A 19,463-nucleotide genomic window follows, 5' to 3' on the forward strand; every position below is an offset into this window, starting at 1 on the left:
TTACAGTTGTTTGGAGGAGTTTTGATTGTCATGTGAATGTAATTTAAACCCATAGATGTTTATTTGCTCTCTGTCCCTCATACATGTGGGACATCCCACAGAGGATGTAAAACATTGGGCTTCCTTTAAAATAAAACTTTTTGGGGGGGTGGGACGTTGTTTTATTAAAGGATAAACACCAAGAGTGCAGACCATCAAATGCACAAAGTGTCGTTTTTGTTTCCAGCTGTGTGAATGGCGACATGAGCAGATCGTCTTTATTAAAGCAGAGCAGGAAGCAGCTGTGGGAGCGTTGGTGGTTTGAATAAGATTAATATGTGATCACAGTTGTGTCCTATATCCTATTTTATTCACATAAACAGGTTTTTTTTCAGTAGCGTTATTTCCATGATCCTCTCAAAGACAGCATCGCTATTTATCCTGTAACCCCACTTCATCCTGATGATGAGTGTTTTTAATAAGTCGCTCTGGCTTTTTTTCATGTAAACAAATACAGAATGTCCTCTGTGGTTCTTTGCTCTCTGCACACAGACAAATAGAATAACAGAGCCCGTTTCCGGACCGTTGTTTATCAATTTATTTTATTCAACTCAGAGGTCAGAGGTTCACACTGGACTACGAGTTCCCATCCTGCTCCTGCTGGGCCCTTCCCCAACAGCCCCCTCAGGGGACAGTCAGATCAAATTTATGGTGTCAGACATGGGGGGGGGGGGGGGGGGGGGGGGGGGGGGGCTCGTTATAAATATCCTTGATTTAAAAATGAGTAATGCAAACAATCAGGGAGCATTTTACAGTTCATCCCATACAGAGAATTGAGGGAAAGAATTTTCTCAGAGGTTTTTTTTGGAGCAATATGTCATGAATTTTATTGTTGTTTCTGCAAACACATTAAAAAAAAAACTTTAACACCAGCACCAGTGTTTCATTACACCGTTGTTGATGCAGATCACTTTGGTTCATACGAGCGTTAATTGCAGCAGCAGTTAACTAAAGCGCCTTGGTTGCAACATGGTGTGTTGTTTCTGGAGAGAGTTTTATCTTTGTTGGGAATAACTGTGTGATGTAAAGGTTTAAAAGTAGAGTTTTCATAAATTGCTTTGATTTTTTAATTTTTTTTAGATTTGAGTTGTTTTAAAATCTGATGAGAAATAAACTCCATTTCTCCCAATTAGATGTCTAAATCCAAAGAGCTATCTAGAACAGGTAAGACGCTAATTGCTCTTAACCCTTCCACGGAACTCTTCTAAGTCTTTAAACAGATCTTTTTTACTCACTTCTTTTTCACCAAACATGTGGTTCAGTATCTGGCCATGGTAGGCATGATGGTCACTCTTGACCCAGAGGAGACAAGGAAGAAAAGAAACTGTTTGAGAAAGGAGGGTGAAAAGGCCGGCAGGAGGATGTTGGACCCCTTGAGAGTTTGAGGGGGAGAGGAAATGCTGGATGGAAGCAATGAGAGCAGATAACAATGGGGAGTATGGCTGCATGAAGGAAGTAGAGTTGTGAAGGACTGGTGGACAATCAGTGACTTTTAAGCTATGAAGAGAAAGGAAGTGAACATCCAGAGCTTTACTGATATGGATGACTTCATGAATCAGCTGATCAGAACAAGTTTAGGATCAGTTTCTAGATCTGAAAATGAGCCTAAAGTGTTAAAACAGATCATTTATACTGCACGTTTTTAAAGCAAACACATTTGTGTCTTCAAAGGTGGGGTGACGCTCAGTTTGGAGATTATTATTTATTATTTTTACCCACTTGATGAGCACGCAGCTAGTCTGAGTGAGGCCAATAGCCGAAATGGTTTGTTGCCGTCCCTAAAACAACTATAATCACCAAAATTTCATAGTGGTTCCTGCCAAAGCTGTTTTAAAATTGCATTTTTTTTATAACTGGGGAATTTATGACACTAAAAGATCAATATTTATAATTTTGGAAAGGTGATCTAATAGTTACCAGATGGATGTTTTATCAGACTCTGTGCAAACTCCAGTGCTATTATCAGGTTCTGGTGCGTGGTCAAAATGTTTTCATTCTGACAGTTTCCAGTGTGTTGCAGAATCCTGCAGAAAAAACTACTATGATGTCACTGCCATAGTGATAAATATATCTTTGTCATCATGCAGCTTATCACCAGAAAATGGTGGTGATGTCACTGCAAGGTTTAGCTCTTTAACACATTCTTCATGTTGAGTTTGACATGTTTTGAGATTCCTTTTGCCTGGTGTCTGCTGCAAAGGCAACAGCTGCAGGCTGAATTCATGATGTTCAGAGACTAAACACACCTCGTTTTACTAAAAATGGCCCAAAAAATCCAAGCTCCACTTGTGCCGACATTGTATGCGCAAGGGGACAAACATCTATCCATGACCTGCTTTGATTTGTTGTGCGACCATATTCAGGCCGCCGTTGTTTTTATTAGTTCCCATGAGGTTCATATGTTTTCATCACAGAGCAGAGCATTTGTATGTGGAGCCAAATAGACCCAATGTTCTCACAGGAACTCTGAGGTCAGCACTTATGGACCACATAAACCCCCAGCCACACAAACTCACAAGACGTCTTCAACCTCATGTTTTCTGATCGTTCTAAATATTTCTGTCCACATATTATTCAGTTTACCCTCTCTGCCCACCCTCACATCAAGGATCTCTTCTGTTTGTCTCTGAGACCAAAGCTAAATGTGCTTGTAAACCCCATTCCAGCTCTTGAGGGAATCCATCTGAAAGCTGGTTTTCCTTTAAATCACACCTGCACATGCTCGTTTGTGACGCTTTTATTTATTTGTCTGTATTTATTCCATAAACTGAGAAAACAATTTGAAATGATGAAAGTAAAATCCACAGCACGTCGTGCTTGTTTTTATTTTCTGTCTGCACGGCGGTCCTCTTCCCTCTGTCAGACTGAAAGTCTTAATAGACTAATTACTTTAATGTAAAGATTGGACTATAAATATAAATTTCATCTGAATCTTATTTTATCTCTTTATGTTTGCATCTGCTGACTGAGTTGGTTTGAACTTGACGCAATTGGACGGTGAAGGTTTGCAGTGTTCAGTTTGGCCACCAGGTGGAGGCAGAGAGCATAAAAAGCCAACATGAAGAACTGATGATAAATAAAAGTTTGTCTCCCTCTGGTGACTCAAGCAAGAAATTAATCAGAATTTAAAACTACATAATTTATCAAAAGGAGTGGAATATATTAATAAAATAAGCTTAACTTTACAGCTTGTTTTTGTTGTGATACTTTGTTTTTTATTTCTCCATCTGTGTCTCCTGGTAACAAACAGTAAGTCCTGCTCTGTTCAAATAGTTTACTCTCTTTTCAAACTAGTTTAGTTTTCTCCAGAGTTGCTTATTGAGTAACCTCAGATATCTGCAGTGTGTGATGTCCTAGACTCTTATTTGATATTTAATTCTCATAAACGGCGCAACAAGCATCTAGCACCTTTATGTTTGTATTTCATTAGCTTCATTCTTACTTTGTTTGTTTAAATTATTTGTCCTCGTCTTTTTTCCTAAAATCAGGGTTTTCCTGGGCCTCTTGGCCCTCAGGGCCCAGCGGGACCAGTAGGCCGACCAGGAGAGCCTGGCATCCAAGGACCAAAGGGGGAGAAAGGTGACCATGGACCTGGTGGCTTCATAGGTCCCAAAGGCAGCATGGTAAAATATATTTTAATATAAAAATATAAATTTCAAATGCTTTTTATCAACATGACTCTTTTTGCTGCGCAGGGAATGACCGGTGTACCTGGGTTCTCTGGAATCGATGGCATTCCTGTGAGTAAAATCACACATTTTGGTGTCCTGTGGATGCTGATAGAGTTTAAACTCCACTTGTGTTGAAACTTCTTCAGGGCCATCCAGGACAAGGTGGGCCCAGGGGGAGGCCAGGAGCAGACGGCTGCAACGGGACTCAAGGAGACTCAGGGCTGCCCGGGATTCCTGGTTTTATGGGCACACCTGGAGCTTCTGTATGTCTCTAAATCTGGAAACTTTTATCTGTAAACTCAAATATTGCATGTTTTTAAATAAGTAATAATTATTGTTGCTCTATTTTTTTTTATTCTCAGGGATATCCTGGCAGGAAGGGGGAGAAGGGAGACTCTCTGGACATAACGGTGTACATGCAGCGATTCAGGGTGAGGAAGAGGAGTTCTTTTTGTTGAAAAGCATAAATACAACATTTTCAGTCTGACTACATTTATTCATATTTGCTCATCAGGGTGATCCAGGAACACCAGGATCCTATGGAATAAAGGTAGGACACATTATTATATAATCTTAGATGAATGTTTTGCAGCTGCATTGTTCTCTAATTGTCTGAAATCTCACTTTTCTCCAGGGGCCTCCAGGAATACAAGGGTGGGAAGGTAACAGAGGCCCGCAAGGACCAAAGGTTTGTGTCTGCACGTGGTTTAGGAGTGAAGCCTCTAAAAGTGAATCTTTGTGATGCTAACAATTTTATTGCTTTGTCTTTTTAGGGCCCTCCAGGTCCTGCTGGTCCCCCTGGACCAAAGGTGAAGTAACACAGACTCTGTTAATGAAGTAAATGTGATGCTTGACAGTGAAGCGCAGCAGAATGAGGTCTTATTCTGATGGAAACCTGATCGATGGTTCAAGTTTTTTTTAATTCCTTCTGTCCAGGGCACCATGACCAAAGTGTTAAAGGGAGTCAAAGGAGAGCTGGTGAGAAACCACATCCGTCGACTGCTGTACAACTTTTACTCATCATGTCAGATGATGCCTCTACTGAGGAGATGAAGGAAATAAATTTGATGTTGCTTAACAAATAACACTCATGAACATCAAGCGTAAAGATTTAACAAGTGTGTGATCCTATTTTAAGACTCTTGATAGTGAACGTGATGCTTTGTGTCAACATCAAAACTCACATTTATAATCACAATATGACCTGACTTATACTGACCACTGACCACGCCAGAGTCATTTTACCACAAGTTTTCATTTTATTTTGTGGCAAAAAAGCAATGAGGTAAATAGATTTATAAATTACAAAGTCAAACAATTTGCAAACGGGCACACAATTGTGATATTATCTCAATAATTGCAATTAAATTTGATTTTTGATAAACTCATATTCTTGCTATCACAATGCTGACACTTTACGGCAGTGAGGCTCCATCAAACCATCAAATGTTTTTGTAGCAGCATTTGTGTCTGTGATTTATTTGATTCCTGTGAGATACTGATGTTGCACATTTTGATAATGTGACATTGATACATTTTATATATATTGTGCATTACTTGTAATAGCATGGCCATGTTCTGGTAATGATATATGAAATGGCTTACAACAAAATGCTGTGTTTGTAATATGTTTTAAATACAAATGAAACTAGAGAAATTGCATTTCCTGCAAAAAATATTGCTGATAAACAGCTGAAATTTGAAATGGAAGAACAAACCAAAGTTAGCAGAAGAAAGCAGAAACTACACACATTTGCAGAATTAGATTTAAATAAGCAGAAATGAGCACAGAAGTGAGTAAATGAGCTTTTTTTTTTTTAAAAAAGGACTGAAATTATTATTTTTTTTAAATAGCTGAAAAGTAGATTAAAAAGGCAGAAAGAAGCTTAAACTACCAGAATGAGGTGGAAGGAGCTGAAATGAGCTAAAACAAATGTGGAATTAGCTGAAAAAGCTACATTTAGAACAAAAACAGCTCAAAAGTAGCTGAAATAGCAGCAAAAGCTGAAACTAGCAAAAAAAATCTGAAAGGAGCATAAGAAGCTGGAATTAGTAGAAAGAAGTTAATTGGTCTGTAAGTATCAGAAGTTACCACAAAAAAACTTGAATTTATACAAAAACAGCTGAAATTAGCTAAAAAATGCTAAAAAGCTAATTGAAAGGTAGAAAAAGCTTAAATTAGTAGAAGAAAGCAGAAAGAACACGTTTGCCCAGTTAGGCTGAAAGAAGCAGAAATGAGCACAAAAAGTGAAAATTATCCAAAAAAAAAAAAAAAAAAAAAAAGCTGAAATTAGCAAACAACAACTGAAAAGTGGCCAAAAAAGCAGAAAGAAGCATAAATTGCCAGAAGTGGAGAGAGCACCTTTGCTGAATTAGGCTGAAAAAAGTTGAAATGGCTGCAAAAAAAAAGTGGAATTAGCTGACAAACTAAAATTAACATAAAAACAGCTAAAGAGTAGCTGAAATAGCAGGAAAAGCTGAAAATGGCATTAATAAGCTGAAAGGAGCATAATAAGCTGAAATTAGCAGAAAGAAGTTAGAAGAGGCACAAAAAATGTAGTTAGCAGAAAGAATCTAAAAGCAGCACAAAATAGCTGGAGAAAACAGCTGAAATTAGCTGAAAGTAGCTGAAAAAAGTTTAAATTTTCACAAGGTAGCTGAAAGAAGCTGAAGCAGAACAAAATGTGAAAGGATCAGTAAAAGGTTGTAAATAGATTTGAAGGATGGAAAATGATCTCAATTAATTTTCTATGAGACAAAAAGTGGCAGAAAAGACTAAATATTTCAAAGAGCTAAAGTTGCACCAAATACCAAAAATCATAGCACCAGTGTTGTGTTCAAGACCACCTAACCTGAGACCTGGTCAAGACCAGAGTGCACCGAGACCGAGACAAGACCAAGATTTTGAGGGTCCAAGAACAAGTCAAGACCAAAACCTCAAATAAAATAAATAAAATATAAAATGTTATTATACAATTTTTTTTAATAAAAGTTACATACTACAACTTTGTTTATTTTTATAAATTTTCAAAGCTACATAAGAAAGAAATCAGACATTCAGGGGCCTGACTTCAGGTGATTCAACAATAAAATGACACAACTGTTAAACTGGAAGCAGTTTCATCATGTCAAGACTTAAAAAACTCCAGTGGCAAAATGATCTTCATAAGTCCAAACTCAACACCAAGGATGACCATATAGTTGCACAGTGGTTTTAATAAAGTAGCAGATATACATCTAAAAATGTATATAAATGGATATTAGTTACAAGTATATTCTTTGTGATTTAAATAGCCACATTTTCTAACTGATGATTTGGCAGACATCTTCTCCTGCACTCAGACAATCACTTCTCACTTTCTTGGAGTGACGCGTGCGAGTGAAGGGGGGTGGGCGTGACAGCGGAAACAAAAATGTATTTAGCAATGAGTCACGTGATCTCTTGGATTTGAACCAGTACGTTTTGCATCCAAAAAAAACAAAGATGTTGACAAATAAACTGGACAATATTCTGGCAATTTAGTGATATTTCCACAGTTGTGGTCCTGACTGGTCTTGAAATAAAATCCAGAGTCCTCAATGTCCGAGACTGAAACAAGACCAAGACCATCAAAATGTGGTCTTGAGACCAGTCTCAAGACCAAGAGCGGTCTCGAGCACTACAACACTACATAGCACCCTTCTCCTGAATGAGCTGAATATATGATTTGTTGAAATAACTTGAAACCTGTGGAACAAGAAAAACGCAGAAAATATAACAGAAGAAAAATGAATCAATCGTTTGAGTGCTTCATAAACATTCACACTATTTTGTGGGGACACGATGTTTCTAGTTTCTGTGTTTCATTAGAGAAATTCATCCCTTGACACAGTTTGTCCATGAAGATATTTAAACAGGAAGTTTATAGTTTCTGTTTTGGCCTAAATATTTTATTGTTTTTATCCAACTATCACCCCACAGGCACTATTTTATTACTGAGCTGTAATAAAAAGTTCTCGATTCACATTCGTAACAAACACAAAGCTTGACATAAAAACAGAGACAGCAGTTTTATCATTTTGACCTGAAAAGCAGCATCTTTGAGTGTTTTGTTGGTTTCGAACTGGACAGAAACTGCTCTGATAGTTTTAAATGTCACTCGCTGCTTCATTTTATTTAAAAAATGTCTGATTATACAAAACTGATGACAACAGCTTCTTTTAACTCCTTCAAACGAGTTTTACTTCACAGACTTTCCCTTAGCAAAAAGTAGTTTATTTAAGTATACTACAAGTATACTTATTTTACAATAAAAATGAGGAAGTGTACTTGAAGTTTACTTTTTATAAACTTTATTTGATATACTTAAAAATACCATACCATACCACTTTATTTATAGAGCACTTAAAACAGCTACAAGGCCAACCAAAGTGCTGTACAGACAGAACAACAGGTAACACACGAAGCAATATACAAAATGAAGTAAATCAAAAATATAGACAAAATCGATGCAGATAATAAATATGACGACAAACCAGTGTGGAGCGTACAGGATCAAAACACAGATCCTCTGGTGTTGAAAGCTACTGAATAGTAGTGGGTTTTTAAACGGGACTTGAAAACCGAGAGGGAGGGGGCCTGTCTGACAAGCAGAGGTAACTCGTTCCAAAGTCTTGGTCCTGCGACAGAGAAGGCCCTGTCACCTCTGCGCATAAAACGAGTTCCTGGAACTGTGAGGAGCAACTGGTCCGCTGACCTCAGGGAACGCGGTGGGACATACGGTTGTAGCAGATCAGAGAGATGGGGGGGGGGGCGAAACTGTTCAGTGATTTGTAGACATACAGGAGTATTTTGAACTGGATTCGAAAGTGAACCGGTAACCAGTGCAGTGAGGCCAAAACTGGTGTAATGTGCTCTCTTTTGCCTGTACTGGTTAAAAATCGAGCTGCTGCATTCTGGACCAGTTGTAGTCGTGCAATGGAGGTCTGACTGATACCAAACAGGAGCGAGTTGCAGTAATCAAGCCTAGATGTAATGAATGCACGTATTACTGTCTCCAGGTTCTTTTTGGACAATATGGGCTTCAGTTTAGACAGCCGCCTCAGTTGGAAGAAACATGATTTAACAATCATGTTTACGTGATTGTTAAGTTTCAGGGAAGGGTCCATTATCACTCCCAGATTAGTGACTCTTTGTTTTTCTGACAGGGTTAGCGTGGAAAGGTCGATGCAGTGGTTTGTGATCGTGTCGTTGGGAGAGAACAACATGACTTCAGACTTCTTTTCATTGAAACTTAAGAAATTTAAAGCCATCCAGTCCCTGATGTCAGCCAGGCAGTCAAGCAGAGGTTGAATAGAGCATGTACCATTGTGTCTTAGGGGGAAGTTAATTTGACAGTCATCGGCGTAGAAGTGAAAGGGCATGTTGTGTTTTCGGAAAATAGCACCAAGTGGCAGCAGGTATAAAGAGAATAGGAGGGGACCCAGGATGGACCCCTGCGGAACCCCCCATTTAAGATATGTCACTGCAGAACTAAAATCCTTGATGGAGACACAAAAGGATCTGTCAGCGAGGTATGATCTGAACTAATTGAGGGCTGATCCTGTGATGCCCACCCACTGCTCCAACCTAGCAATGAGGATCTCATGGTCGATGGTGTGAAAGGCAGCTGTGAGGTCCAACAGGACAAGCAGCACAGAATCACCAGTATCTGTGGATAAGAAAATGTAACTAAAAGAAAAACGAAGATCCAGAAGCTATTGTCGGTCATACACCAGCAGCGAGTTTATGTACCAGATGAAAAACGAACAAAACACAAATAATCCAAACACCATCAGCAGAGGTGGATTGCAAGCCATGTACACGGGCGCCATCTTACTGGAAGTATAGTATAAAAATGTCCCAATTTAGTCCAAACAAGTATTAAATCAGTATACTTCTAGCACACTACAAGTATGGTGTCTAGTATACTTGATATACTTAACTTAACTTAAAGTATACTTGCAAAAATAAGCTTCAAATGTACTACTTTTTGTTAAGGGGTAGCTTCAGTAAGTGACAGCTCTTCATGACCGTTTGCTTCTCCTGCTTTGAGCACAGGGCGACATCGGAGCACAAGGGCCACCAGGAAACTACACGACTCAGCAGCGCCAGCCTCAATCTGTAATCAGTGCTGTTTGTTTTATTCACACATTGTCTCTGAAACGGTGTCTAATATTTAAAAATACTGTTAAAACTGTAAGTATGCATGAATTTAAAGAAAATTTTGTAATTGTTTTAGGGGCAAACCGGAAGGAAAGGTGGAAAAGGAGATCGTGGAGAAATGGTAGGTGATGTCATACTGTAATTTATCTGCTTTATATTTCCACACACTGATAAAATTATACTAATCTGATTGGTTTATTTCAGGCAGACAACAAAGGAGAAACTGGTTTAATGGGATTCCCTGGAATGAGGGTGAGGACAGACACACATTTCATCCAAACTCCTGCACAAGCCCTAACTTTATACTGTGTGCTCTTCTGAACTCTTAAGGGTGAAAATGGTGCAAACGGGCTTCCGGGACTGATGGTATGGCTGTGTGATGGTTTATCAGATCATCTGCATATCCTTAGATTAAGAACAAAACAATATTTTGTAACGTCTCCATGACAACGCTGTTTCAGGGCGATTCTGGTGAACCAGGATCGGATGGAGTTGATGGTCTTAAGGTAAGATAGAAACGTTGAATCCTTGAAATCATGTGTTGAATTACTGTTGACTGCTTTGAAGCGTTAGCCTGTTTGTGCAGATTTTAGGTGCATTGCTTTTGTTAATTCACTCAGATAGCTGTGTCAGTGAAACAACTTGTAAAATCCGTGCAGCTTGTTTTGTAACAAACGTCCATCTATAGAAAAATTTAGTGTCAGCTGAATCTTTGTGGTTTCAGGCTGAAAGTTTCTGCCCATGTGATCGGTGTGTGTCGTCTAAAAGAAGCAGGAACAGCGAAGTCAAACTTTTTTCTAGATATTTTTAACACGTTTTTATTTGTATGTTTGTGTTTCAGGGAGCCAGAGGTGATCCAGGGGAGGTGATTTCGTCAGGCTCCTGGTCTTCAGCTGGTGAGTTGATGAACACACAAGTCACTCCTGAACAGTTCCAGAGATCTTCTAAAGGGTTTCTTGACCAAATGCAATAAAATGTCCGGATGATGAGCTGAGATCATTTGACAGCAGCGCTCGTGGTGATTGTGGGTGTGCTCAGACACGTGAGGGACTGATGTCATCACAGATCAGACACAGCATCATCCACCTTCCTCAGTGAATTTTAAAGGAACAGAGAAGTATCTGCACCAAGTTAATCTCGACACTTCCATCTTCCCAAGAGACACTTTCTCATATACAGGTGCTGGTCATAAAATTAGAATATCACGAAAAAGTTGATTTATTTCAGTAATTCCATTCAATATGTGAAACTTGTATATTATATTCATTCATTACACACAGACTGATGTATTTTAAATGTTTATTTCTTTTAATGTTGATGATTTTAACTGACAACAAATGAAAACCCCAAATTCATTATCTCAGAAAATTTGAATATTGTGAAAAGGTTCAGTATTGAAGACACCTGGTGCCACACTCTAATCAGCTGATTAACTCAAAACACTTGCAAATGCCTTTAAATGGTCTCAGTCTAGTTCTGTAGGCTACACAATCATGGGGAAGACTTGACAGTTGTCCAAAAGACGACCACTGACACCTTGCACAAGGAGGCAAGACACAAAAGGTCATTGCTAAAGAAGCTGGCTGTTCACAGAGCTCTGTGTCCAAGCACATTAATAGAGAGGCAAAGGGAAGGAAAAGATGTGGTAAAAAAAAAAGTGTACAAGTAATAGGGATAATTGCACCCTGGAGAGGATTGTAAAACAAAACCCATTCCAAAATGTGGGGGAGATTCACATAGAGTGGACTGCAGCTGGAGTCAGTACTTAAAAAACCACCATGCACAGATGTATCCAAGACAAGGGATTCAGCTGTCACATTCTTTGTGTCAAGCCACTCTTGAACAGGAGACAGTGTCAGAAGCATCTTGTCTGGGACTGCAGCTGAGTGGTCCAAAATTATGTTCTATGATGAAAGTAAATTTTGCATTTCCTTTGGAAATCAAGATCCCAGAGTCTGGAGGAAGAGAGGAGAGGCACAGAATCCACGTTGCTTGAGGTCCAGTGTCAAGTTTCCACAGTCAGTGATGGTTTGGAGTGCAATGTCATCTGCTGGTGTTGGTCCACTGTGTTTTCTGGATGTCCAAGGTCAACGCAGACGTCTACCAGATAGTTTCCGAGCACTTCATGCTTCCTGCTGCTGATCAACTTTACGGAGATGCAGATTTCATTTTCCAACAGGACTTGGCAACTGCACACAGTGTCAAAGCTACCAATACCTGGTGACCATGGTATCCCTGTACTTAACTGGCCAGTAAACTCTTTTGACCTTAAGCCCATAGAAAGTCTGTGGTATTGTGAAGAGGAAGATGTGATACAACAGACCCAACAATTCAGAAGAGCTGAAGGGCAGAGCAACCTGGGCTCTCATAACTCCTGAGCAGTGATCGACTCCATGCCATACGCCTCACTGCTGCAGTAATCCAGGCTAATGGAGCCCAACTAAGTATTGATGCTGTACATGCTCATACTTTTCATGTTCATACTTTTCAATTGATCAACATTTCTAAAAATACTTTTTTTAATTGACCTTAAGTAATGTTTAAATTTTCTGAGATACTGAATTTGGGGTTTTCATTAGCTGTCAGTTATAATCATCAACAGTAAAATAACTAAACATTTGAAATATATCAGTCTGTGTGTAATGAATGAATATACAAGTTTCACTTTTTGAATGGAATTACTGAAATACATCAACTTTTTCATGATATTCTGACTTTATGACCAGCACCTGTACTGCATGTTTAATGGTGTCAGAGCAAATCTGCAGCAGAAAGTAAAGAACGCTCTCGAGCAGCAGCTCTGACAGAAACCCAGGCCTGAGCATGCGCAGTGTTGCTGTGTGGAAACAACGTTAACATAATGTTGGTGATGGGTTATAAAGTCGCAGCAGACTAAAAATAGTCAAAAGCAAACATGAGAAATAATTCATCTTCTTGTGTTTATTTGTTTTGTTGTTGTGATGTAAGATGGGCACTAACTGAAAGTGATTGGTTGAGTTTGTCTAATGTGGCCAGAAGCAACAAATTGAAAGCAATGAGATGTGTTATTACTAAAAGAAAGGCAGAAACTTTCTTTTAGGCACTCGAACAGTAAATTTATCTTATTGGATTTTATCTAATCATTGTATTTTATTTTTACTTAACACATCTCGGTGTAGCTTATTGAACCTTTTTGTATCCTATCATAGTGTATCTAATGAAAATGTGTTTATGTGCCTTGTTTTGTGCTGTGTTGCGTCATCACGCCTCATCTTGTCTCTTTATTTCAGAAGTATTAAACAAAAATCGTTGTTGGCATATTTAATTTAGAGCTTTATTAATTGTTTTGTGTGAATTTACATCAGAAAACAAAAATGATCTGTAATTGCTGAATGTTGTCTTTTACATAAAGATGATGCAGTAGCTCAGTGGGTAAGTGCTGCAGCCTCGTTATGCCGGGGTTTCTGGTTTGAGCCCAGGTTACGTCTGGAGGGGCATCCAACATAAAAGAATCACTAAATATTTCAAGTTCACTCGCTGTGGCACCCCCTGCAGACGGGAGCAGCCAAAAAAAAAAAACATACTTTTTGTCCTTTACATTAAAACTAATATATCTTCTCTTTGTTTGCCTCAAGTTGGTCCCCCTGGATCCCCTGGTGAGCAAGGTCCACAAGGAGAGAGAGGTCCTGTTGGAGACCAAGGTTTCCCTGGACAGCCTGGAATTCCTGCTTCTGACTCCCAGCAGCAAGGTTTGTTAACTTAAATCATCCTAAAAGGTTATTTACTGATTAAAGTTGGACTTGCTTTGCAAAGTGGGCTGCGATGACACGCTCACTTTGTTATCTATTGTTTAGCTTGGTCAGTAATTCTGTTAGAATTTTAGAGAAATATTAGATGGGCATGGAGTTAACGCTGATTTCCTTTGTTCTGTGTCATTTTTATGCTCCACCTACTTGTACATTTAGAGATCAGTCCAACCTGAACAGGTTCATGCCAACCATCTGAGTCATGCAAATCCATCTTGTTTGCATTAAAATAATGTTCAGTTGAAGTCAACAAGTGGTGCGCTGATGTCTCCCATGGATTTGAATAACGAGTGTTTTTTTCTGGATTGGATAGAGACGTGGCAACCCAATTTTCTAACGAGACCTTTCTTACACCTAGATGCAGCCACACACCAAAATGGAAGTTGGAAGTTAAATTTTATTTCACTATCTATTACAGATTTTTAAAGTTATTTTTAAAATGTACATGAACAGCAATTAATGTTATTACAGACGGCAGCATGTTCCAATAAGAAATAGCTCGATACACAGCTGTTCTTTTGAGAGCATTAGTCCTGGGCAGAGGTCATATAAAAGTAACAACTGATGCTCGTCTAGTATTAAAAGCACGTCTATTTCAGGTGTTTAACAACTGTGAGAAAAGGCTAAACCAGGGGTGCCCAAAGTTGGCCCGCCAAGCTGTCCTCATTAATATATTAAAATTTCCTTTGAAGAATCAATGTGCTCATTGACTCCACCCATTAACTTTATTGTTAGTCGGCCTGACTACCTTAAATTAACTACACGGATTACACAGTAGAGTAGATAATGTATGTTTTTATTTATTATTAATTTTTATTTCTATATTTCATTTTGACAGACTTTCTACCATCCCTCGGCAGTTTCTTGCCACTGAATAACATTTTCCTTTGACAGAACACACTTATAAATCACAAAGTGTTTAAAAGTAAATTGTAAATATGAACTGGTTTCAGTGGTGATTTGAGCCTCTTTAAATTTAAACTCAGCACCCCTGAAAAATAAAGAAATCATTAGGATTGTGTAAGGAAACAGTTCTCACACCGTAGATTCACCAAAATATTAAATAAATATGGAATAAATGACGACAGTCTCAAACGGACCAATAAAATCTTAGATTTTTTTTTTTTTGCATGAGTCCCGCCACCTGTCAATCAATCCAGTAGGCACATCAGCAACTGACCAATCAGCAACCTCGATTTGACCAATCAGCAACTGACCAATCAGCAACCTCGATTTGTCCTGAAGTGAACATCCCTTACCTGCAGAGCTGCAGTGGTGTTGCCTTACGAACGTTTTGCAGTCAAAGAGATTTTAAGAATAACAGAGTTTACATCTTTTGTTTCATGTTAATTTACTGTAATAAACTTTTGTAAAATACACCAGAATGCAGGAAATGGCATCTACTTTATTCAAAATTCTCTGGGGGAGGAGCCCCAGACACCACCACCACCACCAACGCAGCCTGTTCTGTGATGTTTTTTTATACAGAATGGAAGGATAAATAACTATATAATAAATAAATGGACTTTAAAGAAGTATTTGCATTTCATGTATTACAGTATTGTTGCATTTGGCTCGCAGCCTTCTGATAGATTTTAAATTTGGCCCTCTCAGAGAAAAAGTTTGGGCACCGCTGGGCTAAACGGTTTATGTGAAGTCCAGATTTTGTGTAAAGAGGAAAGAAGGCTGCATGCAAGTCTGTCATAGACTTTCATCCATGACAGACATTGATGCATGAAATCAAAGTTTGTTCTAAAATGACATCCGAGTGCTAGTCTTGCAGCTTTATTTTGAAATATCTGCTGTTTATCCAGATGTTTTTGAAGCACTTGACCAAACGGCTGAACAATATTGAAGTTGACAAAGAACTAAAGACTGTATTACTAATTTTCTTATTTGCAGAGACATAAAATGCACATTACGCCAGATTATAACAATGTTTCTGCTCATCTTAGTCACAATCTTATTAATTTGTGTAGACCATGAAAGAGTTTTGTCTATTATGACTCCCCGCCTCTTCAACTTGTTGTATTCATTGTTTTATACGAAGATTTGCAACTTTTGAGTTTGTCTTACAAAATATTTAGAACCCAACACCACACATTTTGTTTTTTAAACATTCGGTTTTAACCTGTTGTCTGTTACCCACTCAGACATAGACATTAGCTCTTGTTGTAATACCATATTTACTTGATCCAAACTATCAGAAGACACAAAAATAGTTGTATCATCAGCATATATAGTCATGCATGCATTGACTAATACAAATGGCATGTCATTTACAAAAATACTATACAACAGGGGATCAAAGCAGCTACCTTGTGGAATTCCACGTGGAAGGGATTTGAGCAAATTCCATAAATAACACACTGTTTCCTTTCAATAAGATATGTAACTACTCATAAAGTTAATAGCTGAGTTTTAGAATAAGCTGATGGCTTCATTAGTAATATGTCACAAGACAACAGTGATAACCAAGTGGCTCTGTGAACAAAACATTGCAATTTTGGATCCATGGTCAGGAAAAAATTGCAGATCTCAATCTCATTGAGAACCTGTGGTCAGTCCTCAAAAAGAGGGTGGACAATAAAAAACAGAAGCTCTGAACAACTCCAAGCACTGATTAGGCAAGAATGGGTTGCCATCATTTGAGATTTTGACCAGAAGCTGACATCCAGCATGCCGAAGTGAATTGCAGAAGTCTTAAAGCAGAAGGGTCAACACTGTAAATATTAATACTTTGCTTAAACTGGATCTATTTGTCAATAAAAACAAAAGTTAAAAATGCTTATGGAATGTTTATAATCGTACTTCATTATACCACATATCTGACAAAACGTTTAAAAAAACTCAGGCGGTAAACTTTGTGAAAATTAACATTTCTGTCATTCTCTCTCTCTCTCTCTCTCTCTCTCTCTCACACACACACACACACACACACACACACACACACACACACTGTAGTGTACTTTGACATTAGTTGAACTGTTGGTCCATTTGTGGGAAGTTGCAGAGAAGAGAAACTCGGCCCCTCTTGTATATTTGTCCCGTGTGAAACAATGATGACTGTGCATAGAAATTATGTTTATGAGTTGCTGTTGCATTAATAAAATAAACTGAAGTGACATATTCATCACACTGACATTTTTTTATTTATTTTACTTTGGGTCTGTATTGTCCATATTGTCTTTCTATTTGTTTTAGGAACTGTTCCTAAAGAAAAACACTCACCAGTACTGTCAAATAAAATATTGTAATTATTTAAAAGTAATTTAATTATAAGACAATTATATTTTGGTGATATCCTAGTTGTGTAAATATTTAGTACTGAGAGAGCTGTTAGAATGACAGCAGCTGCAAACTCAGATTAGATGGCTTTGTATCAACTCCATATCAAGTCAAACTTTATCTCATTTATTGGTTATTTTAAGAAATCTGATTACATTTTAATAAGTTGGGAATTTTAATGAAAGCCTGCAACTAAATGAAAGTCAAAGTTATACATTACAGAAACCAGGAGGCCTCATCAGGAAGATGATAAAAAGAAACATGATCTTTTCCCATGAAGTGCTTTTAATGCAGCTAAACCAACTTTTGTGTTCTTTGTCAGAGTTGTACGTCTTCGGCCCGTTTGGTTTCAAAGGAGAACAAGGAGACAATGGCCAGCCAGGTGAGCCGGGAAGGCCTGCTGTCAGTGCAGGACCCCCAGGAAATGACGGACGTCCAGGAGAAAGAGGCCCTCCAGGACCCAAAATATCATGTAAGAGGTAGTTAAAGAAAGAAATAAAAACTTTATTTTGTGCTTTTTATGACTCTTTACTTCTGTTTGCTTCCAGTGAAAGAATACTTTGCTGGAGATCCAGGATGGAGGGGAAGACCTGGCTTTGCAGGACAGAAAGGACAGAAAGGTGCTCAAATCATATTCAGAAAGAACGCCTTTCCTGTTGTTCATGATAAAACTTCTAAACTATGGGGTGTCGTTTGTAAAGTTACACAGTAAAAAATTAGCAGCAATAGTTTGGTTTATTTAGCCTTTAATAAGAAAAAAGGGTTTTTTTCTAAGTCATATTTTCATCGTGTTATTCATACAAAATAAAAATTAAAATTAAATCATACATTTATAAATGTCATAGTCCCAAACTAAATATTTAATTTCCAAGCTAAATATGTAGTTTACAAATTAAATATTTACATATTTAGTTAGTAAACTAAATATTTAGATGTAAATTAAATATTTAATTTCCAGGCTAAATATTTAATTTGCTAACTAAATATTTAACTCTGATCTAAATATTTAACTTGCAAGCTAAATATTTAGATCAGAGTTAAATTGTTAGTTAGCAAATTAAATATTTATTTTGGAAATTATATGTTTAGCTTGGAAATTAAATATTTATTTTACACCTAAATATTTAGTTTACTAACTAAATATTTAACTTGATAGCTAAATATTTAGATCAGAGTTAAATATTTAGTTAGCAAAGTAAATGTTGATTATGGAAATTAAATGTTTAGCTCAGAAATTAAATATTTAGCTTGTAAATTAAACATTTAGATGGGAATTATGACATTTATAAATGTATGAATAGCATTGTGAAAATATGACTTTGGAAAAATAAAACTACCTTTTTTTTCTTATTAAAGTCTAAATAAACCAAAATATTGCTGTTAATTTTTGACTGTGTAACTTTACATATGGCACCCCATACTAAACCACTTAATTCTGTTGGGTGCATGCCACTGAACGATGTGTTTGATGCAGGTGACCAGGGAGGATGCGAGTGCAGTCTTGGAAATTCCCAGCCTGGTTTATCTGGTCCTGCTGGTGAGCCTGGAGATGATGGGATGATTGGAGAATTTGGTAGTGAGGGTGACCCAGGAGACCCGGGTCCTCGAGGAAAAGACGGACAGCCTGTGAGAAAAATCCCACCTTTAGAAAAGAAATTAGATGAATAATGTGTTTAGCGTTTTCTGTTCTTTATCATCAGCTCATTTCTGTTTCCCCTCACTCGTTTGTGTTGAGCTGTAGGGAGTTCCTGGGCTTAATGGTGTTCCAGGGCCAAAAGGTCGTAAAGGAAACCTGACTGTTGCCACACAGAAAGGTCCAAAATTTATTTTATTTTATTTCTATCTCTATGAATAAAAGGAGTTTTCAAAAATGCTGCATGTGCTTATGTGGTTTTTTTTTGTTTGTTTTGTTTTGATTATTTTGTTGTTGTTGTTGTTTTTGGTATACGTGATATGTTGGTATATGTTTTTTTCAATCTCCCCAGGATCTGCTGGTAACCCTGGAGATTCAGGAAAAGATGGTGTAGCAGGAAAACCGGGTGCTCCAGGCCCAAATGGTCTTCCTGGTTTCAGAGGCAGCCGTGGTCCACCAGTGAGTCCATCAGTTCAGCCTATAACACCAGCTCCATATCTTAAATACTTCCCACACCTACTTTATGCACGACTTTATCTCCTAAAAGTATTTTGGATCTTCCTTTTCTTTTTGGGCGGCTGTGGCTGAGTGGTTAGAGCAGTCATCCTCCAATGCAAGAGTTGGGGGTTCAAATCCACCAACAGTCACATACCGAAATGTCCCCGGGCAAGACACTGAACCCCTCATTGCCTTTGATGTGTGTCCCATTGGTGAATGAATGTGATTAAAGTACTGATGAGTCTCTTTAGACATATGAATGAGTAAATGACGGCACAGATTGTAGTGTCAAGTGCTTTGAGTATCCTGATAAGATAGAAAGTTGCTGTGTAAGTACAGTCCATTTAAAAGTTGCTGTGTAAGTA

At 38.0% G+C, this 19,463-nt stretch overlaps 1 protein-coding gene across 1 annotated transcript in view; it reads left to right on the forward strand.

Moving 5' to 3' along the window:
* Positions 1-1,319: 1,319 nt before the first annotated feature.
* The window catches only part of col4a2 (collagen, type IV, alpha 2), a 34,964-nt gene continuing 16,820 nt past the window's right edge, over positions 1,320-19,463 (forward strand). The window contains exons 1-21 of the mRNA XM_037686184.1: positions 1,320-1,418; positions 3,528-3,662; positions 3,735-3,779; positions 3,857-3,973; positions 4,073-4,141; positions 4,225-4,260; positions 4,345-4,398; positions 4,484-4,519; positions 4,647-4,688; positions 9,790-9,852; positions 9,971-10,015; positions 10,099-10,146; positions 10,225-10,260; positions 10,356-10,400; positions 10,736-10,790; positions 13,509-13,622; positions 17,290-17,439; positions 17,516-17,587; positions 18,442-18,593; positions 18,709-18,781; positions 18,953-19,059. Of these exons, the coding sequence (XP_037542112.1) occupies positions 1,320-1,418; positions 3,528-3,662; positions 3,735-3,779; positions 3,857-3,973; positions 4,073-4,141; positions 4,225-4,260; positions 4,345-4,398; positions 4,484-4,519; positions 4,647-4,688; positions 9,790-9,852; positions 9,971-10,015; positions 10,099-10,146; positions 10,225-10,260; positions 10,356-10,400; positions 10,736-10,790; positions 13,509-13,622; positions 17,290-17,439; positions 17,516-17,587; positions 18,442-18,593; positions 18,709-18,781; positions 18,953-19,059 (1,593 nt within the window). The remainder of the gene's footprint in view (positions 1,419-3,527; positions 3,663-3,734; positions 3,780-3,856; positions 3,974-4,072; positions 4,142-4,224; positions 4,261-4,344; positions 4,399-4,483; positions 4,520-4,646; positions 4,689-9,789; positions 9,853-9,970; positions 10,016-10,098; positions 10,147-10,224; positions 10,261-10,355; positions 10,401-10,735; positions 10,791-13,508; positions 13,623-17,289; positions 17,440-17,515; positions 17,588-18,441; positions 18,594-18,708; positions 18,782-18,952; positions 19,060-19,463) is intronic.

Source organism: Nematolebias whitei, chromosome 13 (assembly GCF_014905685.2).
Source record: "Nematolebias whitei isolate Nwh7 chromosome 13, NemWhi1, whole genome shotgun sequence".
Classification (NCBI taxonomy): Eukaryota; Metazoa; Chordata; class Actinopteri; order Cyprinodontiformes; family Rivulidae; genus Nematolebias; species Nematolebias whitei.